The sequence below is a fragment of the Lucilia cuprina genome, chromosome 4, assembly GCF_022045245.1.
Source record: "Lucilia cuprina isolate Lc7/37 chromosome 4, ASM2204524v1, whole genome shotgun sequence".
In the NCBI taxonomy this organism is placed as follows: domain Eukaryota; kingdom Metazoa; phylum Arthropoda; class Insecta; order Diptera; family Calliphoridae; genus Lucilia; species Lucilia cuprina.
This window is the reverse complement of record NC_060952.1, coordinates 51,533,529-51,545,096: the sequence shown is the minus strand read 5'-3', so window position 1 is coordinate 51,545,096 and position 11,568 is coordinate 51,533,529. Positions and strand designations below refer to the sequence as shown.

Genomic DNA, 11,568 nt, shown 5'->3' with positions numbered 1-11,568 from the left:
GTATGCCCCTTATAATACAATAAATGTCATTTAGAGGACCAGATATACACAAACAACAATTTTATTTATTTTTCCCACGATAAGCTTAAAATTGCGTTATTTTTGACACCCAATTCCAAAAGATTGCAGAAAAATATGTTTGAATATATTTCACTAAGATCATGATTTTCAATCGCAGGTAGGGAACTGAGGACCATTTCAAAAAAAGTTTTTTTTTTTATTTTTCCGGTATTTAGTTCAATGAAACTCATCGTTGTAGCGGTATTCTTCCTAAAAAGTGGCCTACGGGACACCCTAATGTTGAAGTTAAGAATAACCAAAAAAATTAAACCAATTTTCAGGAAACTTTTTACTTTTACGATTTATCTATCATTCCTAAGAAGTTCTAGAAAGTTGTTAATTGAAATCTTAGGTACATTTTTGTAGTTAACTGTTTTCTTAAATTTTAAACGGTTTGCTACTTATAAGCCTGAACAAGGAAATAAATGTAAAAAATATTTTTGCGATTCTGATCATGAAGATAAACATTCCTTTAACGATTTGCATGACATGAGCCTGAGAAAATTATCATTTTTTCAAAAATGACACCGAGGCCCCAAATCTTTGGGGGCTATACCTAAAAAACTGCATGACTTTGGGCAAAACTGGAAGACACGGGTCTTCTTATTTTTGGTCTTTTATCATATAGTAGTGTCCGTATATTGTTATTCAATCATGACTTAAAAAATTACACACAGTGTTATTGTTAGGCCTTATGTACAGGACAGTTTCAATAAAAAAATACAACATTAAAAAAATCATGAACATTTTTGTATTAGTTCGTGTATTGTTTTAGAAGTTTTTTTGTCATTCTATTTTTAGCACTTTAATAAAGAAGTTAGTTGCAATAATTTTTCACATTTTTCGCATTTTTATTGCCTGCAAAAACTATTGCAGACACAAATCCCGACGTGATCGGTTTTGTTATTTTATATAAATTCGGATATAAACAATATCATTTCGGATGTTATTAATTAATAGCAATTCGGATATAAATTATTTTATCGTCGTGTCGTTTTCGTTAGATCAGTGTTGCGTTCTAATTACTCCATAAATTAGAACATAAATGTTCGCCATTAATGTTCGTCATGTCAACGAGTCAATAAAAAAATCTACCAACATTCGCAGAATTTATTGCCTATTAAAATAAAAGTTGCTGCAATGGTAAAGCAGCTAGAGAATTTAAACTAAACTCTAACCCCATCTCAGCTAAAGTAGTATGATGGCGCGGTGCTGTCCATTCGCTTAAGCTACATCGAGGAGTTTAATAAAAGCTATGAAATGGCACAAAGTATCATCAAAGAAAATGAAATCAACGAGTTGGATGGTACTGACAGAATGTGTTTCGTCTCGTTGTACCTTGATGTTAACGCTAAGTTAACTCGACAATTCAATGCCACTCGTAAGTTTGATTCAAGTCCGTGTAGTTCAACATTGGACCAATTTTCGCTCGATGAGTCGCCATATTCTACAACATTGTTTCATAAAATAAAAGTTCCCGAAATAAAATTACCAAATTTCGTTGGTGCTTCCTCGGAATGGTTCGAAATGTTCGCTTTTTGGCAATTTGTCCTCTCCCTGCGTTTTAAAAAACCCAGCATATGTCTAAATTGAAAGAACTGAAATACAGCTGCTTAGCAGCTGTATTTCAGTTCTTTGAAACACATCAGTGTTCTTTGAAACACTGAACCCACAATATCTTCAGCGGATCAAACAGCTCTAACTAACTTCGCAAGCGGAACTAATTTCTTCTGGTCCACTTCATTTCACAAAGATGTCATCCTCGAATTGTTATGATTTTTTAACCTTGTCGTATTATATTGGATTCTGCATCGCAACTCAGCCTAATCACAAGACTCTTCGTAAATAAACTTTATTTAAAATGCAATCGTATTCATGCAAGTAACTCTCTATAGATAAATCTGTCGATTTCGTTATTAAATCTATACATGAAGATTATTGAACCACACCAACTGTCATGGTCAAATCTAGCATAACAGATTACTAATCTGATTTTAACACAAATAGACCAGAATATAATATTTACAGAAATATAGAGCTCGCGGATTCATTTGGCGAGCCATATAGCCGAGCTCTACATCGATTTTAGACTCTGGAAAGGAAGCTTAAAACGCTTCCGGATATTAAAGCACAATATGCAGATTTTATGTGTATGTACATTACATTAAATCACATGTCGTTAATTTCTCCACAGACTGAACAAAAGCAATATTTCCTGCCACATAATTATGTGTATAAAACGGATAGCATATCTATAAAATTAAAGGTTGTTTTCGACGGCTCTACAAAAACAACAATAGATTTGTTGTTCAACGATATACGCTGGTACGCTGATCCAACTATTTAGTCAAAACTATTCAACACCCTATTGCGGTATCGGTTTTCCCCCCTAAGTGGAGACATTTGTAAAATGTACAGGTGTGTTCGATTGTCTTACCCCGTTGACTATTTACAGTGTATACTGAGAAGAGGAGATGAAAGTGTTACCAACGGTACAAGGCCCGCAGTATTTTTGGTTATCCGTACCACGCATCAACTCGCAACTAAAGAAGAAGAAATTTCCATTGGCTGCTAAAATAGTAAGATGTGAATTTTATGTAGATGACATGATTTCTGGTGATTACACTGTCGAAGAGGTATAGTTACAACAGACTGGTAATTTTTTCATTAGGAAACGGTTTTCAAATGCTGTCTTAAATGAAGTTCTAAAGATCAATGTGAACAATTTTTAAAATTTAATGACGGAACAGATGTTACCAAAACACTTGGACTTGTTAGGAATCCATCTTCATCTTTTTGTTTACACCTGTTTATAGTTATAAAGTTATAACCAGGGCAAGGATTTCCATGCAAATGCTTGTTTTTAGTCAGTAACTCAAAATAACCAGTTTAACTAGTTTTCTTTTCGAATAGTTTTCTACAAAATGGCATCGATTTGAAATGTTTCTAAAACAAATTGTTTTGTTTCATATTTATATTTCATATTTTTGCAACAAATTTGATATCTACATATTTAGTTTTTTTTAATAAATATCTACAAATTTACATTTAAGAACAATATACTAGTTTCTATAAAAAAAAATTTTCGTAGTTTTTGTAATCTCTGTATAAATTAACATAATGGATTTTGTTTTAGTATTTAAAATGAATTATATATATAAAATGAATTATACAAATGAATTGTATTTATTATAAGTAGTTATAAGTTTTCTTTCCTTTTTTCGCTAAATGAAAATCGCGTGTTTTTAAATGAATTGTAAACACTATTCTTAACATTGTATAAAAAACTTAAGTTAAACTTAACGAAAAGAATTAAACCGTTATAACGTTGTTCAAAGAAGCCTTCAAGGCATAAAAATATAAAATTAAGTTCAAGTTCAAGCATCTCTTGCTACACACAAATAAACTGTTTATAACAAAAAACTAATTACTTTGGTTTTTTCTTCCATTTACTTTCTCTTTTCTCAAGCAACAAAAACTACGAAAAATTTTTTTTATAGAAACTAGTATATTGTTCTTAAATGTAAATGTAAAAAAACTAAATATGTAGATATCAAATTTGTTGCAAAAATATGAAATATAAATTTGAAACAAAACAATTTGTTTTAAAAACATTTCAAATCGATGCCATTTTGTAGCAAAATATTCGAAAAGAAAACTAGTTAAACTGGTTATTTTGAGTTACTGACTAAAAACAAGCATTTGCATGGAATTCCTTGCCCTGGTTTTAACTTTATAACTTGAAGATGGATTCCTAACAAGTCCAAGTGTTTTGGTAACATCTGTTCCGTCATTAAATTTTAAAAATTGTTCACATTGATCTTTAGAACTTCATTTAAGACAGCATTTGAAAACCGTTTCCTAATGGAAAAATTACCAGTCTGTTGTAACTATACCTCTTCGACAGTGTAATCACCAGAAATCATGTCATCTACATAAAATTCACGTCTTACTATTTTATCAGCCAATGGAAATTTCTTCTTCTTTAGTTGCGAGTTGATGCGTGGTACGGATAACCAAAAATACTGCGGGCCTTGTACCGTTGGTAACACTTTCATCTCCTCTTCTCAGTATACACTGTAAATAGTCAACGGGGTAAGACAATCGAACACACCTGTACATTTTACAAATGTCTCCACTTAGGGGGAAAAACCGATACCGCAATAGGGTGTTGAATAGTTTTGACTAAATAGTTGGATCAGCGTACCAGCGTATATCGTTGAACAACAAATCTATTGTTGTTTTTGCAGAGCCGTCGAAAACAACCTTTAATTTTATAGATATGCTATCCGTTTTATACACATAATTATGTGGCAGGAAATATTGCTTTTGTTCAGTCTGTGGAGAAATTAACGACATGTGATTTCATGTGATATCTTTTATTAAACTCCTCGATGTAGCTTAAGCGAATGGAGAGAACCGCGCCATCATACTACTTTAGATGAGATGGGGTTAGAGTTTGGTTTAAATTCTCTAGCTGCTTTACCATTGCAGCAACTTTTATTTTAATAGGCAATAAATTCTGCGAATGTTGGTAGATTTTTTATTGACTCGTTGACATGACGAACATTAATGGCGAACATGTGAAAAATTATTGCAACTAACTTCTTTATTAAAGTGCTAAAAATAGAATGACAAAAAAACTTCTAAAACAATACACGAACTAATACAAAAATGTTCATGATTTTTTTAATGTTGTATTTATTTTATTGAAACTGTCCTGTACATAAGGCCTAACAATAACACTGTGTGTAATTTTTTAAGTCATGATTGAATAACAATATACGGACACTACTATATGATAAAAGACCAAAAATAAGAAGACCCGTGTCTTCCAGTTTTGCCCAAAGTCATGCAGTTTTTTAGGTATAGCCCCCAAAGATTTGGGGCCTCGGTGTCATTTTTGAAAAAATGATAATTTTCTCAGGCTCACATCTTGCAAATCGTTAAGGGAATGTTTATCTTCATGTTCAGAATCGTAAAAATATTTTTTACATTTATTACCTTGTTCAGGCTTATAAGTAGCAAACCGTTTAAAATTTAAGAAAACAGTTAACTACAAAAATGTACCTAAGATCTCAATTAACAACTTTCTAGAACTTCTTAGGAATGATAGGATATATATATATATAAATATATATATATATATATATATATATATATATATATATATATATATATATATATATATATATATATATATATATATATATATATATATATTTATATATATATATATATATATATATATATATATATTATATATATATATATATATATATATATATATATATATATATATATATATATATATATATATATATATATTATATATATATATATATATAATATATATATATATATATATATATATATATATATATATATATATATATATAGAGGTTTACGCTGACCGATGACAATTTCGAACTATCCTGGAATGCACTCAAGTTGCGATACGAAAACGTGCGATTACTGGTAGATAATCAAATTCTCCAATAATCGCAAGAAGGAAAACAGCGAGTCTCTACAAAGAATCCACAGTTCCGTAACAGATAGCTTAGCAATGCTTCAGGGGTTAGGTGTGTCAACAGATGGTTGGAATCCAATGTTAGTTAACTTAGTTTACTCGAAGTTACCTCACGAAACGTTAGTGCATTGGGAACAGTCGCTAAATGCTAGTAGAGAATTGCCGCCTTGGTCAGATTTAAGTGATTTTCTCTTAAAAAGATGCGAAGTAGTAGAAAGGATTTCGACTATAAAGGTTGCAAAATCGCCTTCTCTTAGCAACAGTGATTCTAAATAACCGATTCAGATATACGCATCCCAGGAAAGGCTTGATTTGAAATGTAAAATTTGTGAAAAGGATCACAACTTAAGAATATGTCCTCTATTTCGTAAACTCTCTATTCAAGAAAAAGTAGATTTCATATTCAAGAATAAATATTGCAACAATTGTCTCTTACCTTCCCACACTAAAAAACACTGCACCAGCAAAAGTACTTGTCTTAATTGTAACAAACGTCATCATACATTGCTTCACATGCAATCATTTCATCCTTTTGGAAAAAGTAATGATCAAACCAAAAATGGTCAAACAAATTCGCACAATAGGTCTGATCCCAAAGCCTCAAATAATCAATCTTATGATTTAAATAAAGACGATCAAGAACCGTCGACCTCACAGACAATGAAACCTTAGATTAATGCAAACTGTGCTACAGACGGCACAAATATTTTATTGCGAACGGAATTAGTGCAGATTAAATCTAGAGGGGATCTATGCACAATCCGTGCGCTAATAGACCCCGGTTCCGAAAGAACTTTTCTCTCGAAAAAGATTCAAAGACGACTCAATTTACCATCAAGAAAATCTTATTCTGAAATTATCGGAATTGGAGGCCAATGTCAAACGGCAGAAAAAGAATGTAACATAGTCTTGGTGTCAAAAATAAAGAATTTCAGACTTCCAGTAACAGCTATTTTATTACCAAAAGTAACGAACCAAATTCCTTCCACCTCCTTTAACGTTGTAAATACAGCTAAACTTGTTGATCTTGATTTAGCCGATCCTCATTTTAATGTATCTTCACCTATTGACTTAGTTCTAAGAAATGATAGCGAACGTTTCATAAATCTAGATGAAATTAGACGAGATGTGTGTGGTTCGGTCACAGCATACAGAACCGTATTTGGATGGGTCCTAAGTGGTTCAGTTCAAACAAAACCTATATTTTCGTTTTCAACAAGTGTCAAATCAGCAGAAGAAAATGGTTTAGATAAATTGATTCGGAAGTTCTGGGAACAGGAAGAGTTACCTTCGGCTCGTCCAATCTCCTCTGAAGATGAATATTGTGAACAATTCTATGCCCAAACGACGAAGCGTTTACAAAATGGTCGTTACATGGTAAGATTGCCATTCCGACAAGATTTTCCAGAGACTAGATTCCTTGGCCCATCAAGATTTGTTGCTCTAAGTCAGTGTGTTCGTCTGGAACAAACATTAACAAAGAATCCTCTACTACAGAATCAATATAATGAAGTTCTCAAAGAATGCATTACCTTAGATCACATAGAAGAGACAACGTAAAAGAAATTCTTCTCAAATGAAAAATGCGACTCGTTTTATCTCCCACATCATGCAGTAGATCGCCCAGAAAGTAAGACAAGAAAAGTAATGTTCAATGCGTCCCGTAGAACAAAATCGAATTTTTCACTTAATGATGTGTTATACACAGGTCCCACACTACAAGCAGATCTTATGGCAGTAATAATAAACTGGCGATTTTATAAGTTTGTGTTCAACGGTGACATACCAAAAATGTATCGTCAAATATTAGTAGATCCAAGAGACATACCATTCCAGCGAATACTTTTTCAAAACTCCCCCCGGGAGGCTATCAAAGATTATCAAATGAAGACGGTTACATTTGGAGTAAACTGCGCGCCTTTCCTTGCTATTAGAACATTACTTCAATCAGCATCAGATTATAAAGATCAATTTCCAAAAGCTGCAGCAATACTGCAAAAGGAAACATATGTCGATGACATTCTTACAGAAGGTCATTCTATAGAAAATGCATTAGAAGCACAGGCTCAACATATTAAAACGCTCGAATTCGCAGGACTTTTACTAAAAAGATCACGCAAACAACTCCCAGTTGTTAACATCTTTTCAAATAACAAAAAGAAAAATCGTATCGTCCGTTGCCAAGTTGTTACATGAATTTCTAGCTCACGGTGAATGTGGTCTAATGTGTCGAATGATACAAACGAAATTCTACATCTCCCGACTAAAACTTCAGGTAAAGAAGGTGATCAGATACTGTAAACCGTGCATAATACACAAACGCCAAGCGTGCTCTCAAATAATGGCAGGGCGCCGTGTTATAAAGCCATAGGTAATAAAGCCATATGGTAATATTTCTCATTTCATTGAGAAATAAGGCCATATGACTTTATTTCCATGTAAGGAATGAAATAAAACCATTATGGTGTTATTGCTCATTCTATAATATGTCCAACACCGGCTTCGCTTAGTAAAGATTTCCTAAATAGCCGGCCTACGGCCGGGCGCAAGGACTTTCTTCTCTATGGTATGTCCAACACCGGCTTCGCTTAGTAAAGATTTCCTAAATAGCCGGCCTACGGCCGGACGCAAGGATTTACAACTCTATAATATGTCCAACACCGGCTTCGCTTAGTAAAGATTTCCTAAATAGCCGGCCTACGGCCGGGCGCAAGGACTTTCTTCTCTATGATATGTCCAACACCGGCTTCGCTTAGTAAAGATTTCCTAAATAGCCGGCCTAAGGTCGAACGCTCTTGTTACACGGAAAGTGTATTTTTAGCGAAGCCGGTGTCCAATATATCTCAGAGGAGAAAACCCTGGCGCCCGGTCGAAGGCCGGCTATCAAACATATATTTTTTTTATTTCGTGATATAAAAGTAATATAATGAAATAACTTCCCAAAAATATTTTTAGGGATTTATTTCATTTTTGAATTTTGAGGAATTATTGGCAACTGATTCTTTTGTCAATTTGTAACCGTAACTATTTCACTGTTATGGCGTTATTTCAACTTTGGTTGCTTTTAGTTTATGGTGATATTGCACTTGGGTGTAGGCAATAAAGCCATATGGTTATATTTCTCATTTCATTGAGAAATAAGGCCATATGGCTTTATTACCTATGGCTTTATAACACGGCGCCTAATGGCAGCTCTACCTCCTGATCGCTACACGTACTCTTTCCCTTTCAATGTTACCGTCATCGACTTCGCTGGGCCTTTTAACTAAAAAGTTCCAGTCTCAGAAGAGCCGCAATCGTAAAAGGCTATGCCTGCGTTTTTATATGCTTTGCCACAAAAGCAATCCATTTGGAACCATGCTCAAGCCTTTCAACTTCCGCTTTCCAAGCAACATTTTCTCGTTTTATAGGACGACGTGAAATAATGTTATTTCCTTATTATGTGGTTCGCGGCAAGTAGAAAGCAAAATGTAAATTAATCTACATTAATAATTACGTACAATCTTCCCAATCTCTATCCCATATTTCAGATATATCTCCCTTGTAACCTTGCATAGTTCACTTAAATAATATTTGTTTCTATTTCTAGTATGCCGAATCGACGTCCACATAACCCAGCCGTTCACCAGTGTGCTACCGCTACCACTCTCTCCGATTCTGTCCGATTCTCCGATTGTCAACAATTGCATCACACGCTGCTGCACCCCAACAGACGCAATCGCACCGTAAGGCGCAGTGTGCACGAACGGCTAGGAGAACGACCAAGGACTACCGGCTCACCTGTCCGGAATGGGGTGTCTTTAGTGACAGCCATCCGGTCCACAACACACCAGAAACTAGTAGCAACAACAGCAATAACCGCCGCTCCACCTACTTGAGAAAGGGCGCCACTAGCAAGACATTCATCACCCGCATGAGGCACCACGACATCCGCCGCCGCAATCGCGCCAACTCCCATATCAACCATCGCACCAACAGCCACATCAACAATCGCACCAACATCCACACCAACAAAACAACCAAAACCACAACCAGCCACCGGCTCCCAATCAAAGGGTTCTGTCGGAGGCGATCCGGTCCTTAGCCGTGGCACTATTCTGGATACTACGCTTCCTCCAAACCATAATTTGCACAAGTGCAACAAGGGGCGCCATGTATAAATTAATATAATGGATTTTTCTAGTATGTAAAATGAATTATATATATAAAATGAATTATACAAATGTATTTATTATTATAAGTAGTTATGTGTTTTCTTTCCTTTTTTTCGATAAACAAAAATCGTGTGTTTTTAAGTGAATTGTAAACACTATTCTTAACACTGTATAAAAACCGTTTTACCCCGCAGTGGGGCAGAATCGAAATTTTTTTGGAAATAAATCTGGCATTTTTAAACTGCTGATCCGATCGGGATAAATTTTGGCGTGAGCGTAGCCAAGAAGTATTTGAGTTTTGAAATGAACCCTGCAGATGCCCCAGGGACGGCGCTGTGGCGGCTCAAAGTAGGGTACCTACGACATGTAAAATTTTTAAACTCGTGCCTTTTTTTGTTTTTCACCCAAATATATTTTTTATATTTTCTGAAAGCGAGATCTTGAAAAAACATGCTTAGATATACTACTTATCTCTTATAATATCCGAGTTTTAGGTATTTAAAAATTTAGTGATACAAAATTTACCATACCTTGGTACGCCTTTTTTTGAATACCGGGCGTTATTTCGGACCAAATGGACTCAATTTTTTCTTGTTAGTTAGACAACGTTTTTTAATTGAAAAATTAAAAAAATTTTAGATTTTTGCCTTTTTTTTTGCCAAAATGAGTATTACCTCTTTTATTAATAAAATCAAATTTTCTTCAAGAACATATAAAAATTTTATAGTTTTCTAAAAGGTATCTTTACGCAGAACGCATTGCGTTAAGATAATGTTGACACTGTGTCCTTTTTCTTTTTTATCAAAACTTCAACTTTGGGCGACATATTTTAAAATCCCAAAGCTGGGATCAGAAAACTGAAAACAGTTTTGGAAACCTCAATATGTTTTATATTTACTCCAAAAGTATTTTCCCAGCTCTGAAAGAAATGTGGACCCTATGGGCAAAAAAGTAAAGAATTCAATTTTCGGAATTTTCATTCCTATTTTTGGGAATTGCGGGATGCCCTTTTTTTGCATATTCTTATTTGAAATGACAAATTTAACAAGCGTTGCAAATTTCATTGAGTTTTGTTCATAAATAAAGATTTTGTCATATTTGTTAAATTTCTAAAACTATGATTTTTATCAAAATTTTAATAGGGTCGCAGATAGCTACAACAATTTAGTCCATATTTATCCCTTAATATTTTTTAGTTAGATATATAAATTCTCGACCCTTTACAAAAAATTTCAAGCCAATATCTCAATTACATTCAAAAATATGTTAATTTATCTTTTTCATATTTTAGTATTAAGCATGACAGAACAAACATTTGGTGTTGAATAAAATATTTGGACAATTTTTAAAAATTATTTAGTTAATTATTTATTAAAGACTATAACATTGTATATATAATAAAAAAATTATAATTTTATTATGAGCCATGCACAACAACATCTAAATCACCCCACACAAACCACCTTTCCCGCCCACCGAAATATAAAACACAATTTAATACAATATTATCAGTTAGTATAATAGCTTTTTTTAATTGAACTGTTTATCTTAAACATAATACAATTAATTCTTACAACCTACTTATATAGTTAATTCCTAACACAATTTCCCTCCATGGATACAGAGATACAAGTAATCTAGAAATTTCAGATGTATATTCCCCAAATCGATTTCCATTAATTTTATGTTTAGTATTCGGTGCCATTCGAAGCAACTCCTTGACGATTCCAGTTATTTCTCGCCGTATTACCGTCATTTGTACTACCGCAACTTGGAAGTGGTTTGTCGATGTTTAATCCCATCTGAACTTTAAATTTTTTGGAT

General features: G+C 33.6%; 1 protein-coding gene across 1 annotated transcript; it reads left to right on the top strand.

The window, feature by feature from the left end:
- The first annotated feature begins 1,320 nt into the window (after window positions 1–1,320).
- LOC124419196 lies at window positions 1,321–7,150 on the top strand. The gene is made up of 2 exons (XM_046947808.1): window positions 1,321–1,441; window positions 6,603–7,150. Exons 1-2 carry the CDS (start codon window positions 1,321–1,323, stop codon window positions 7,148–7,150), a joined length of 669 nt encoding a protein of 222 aa, XP_046803764.1.
- The last annotated feature ends 4,418 nt before the right edge of the window (window positions 7,151–11,568 follow it).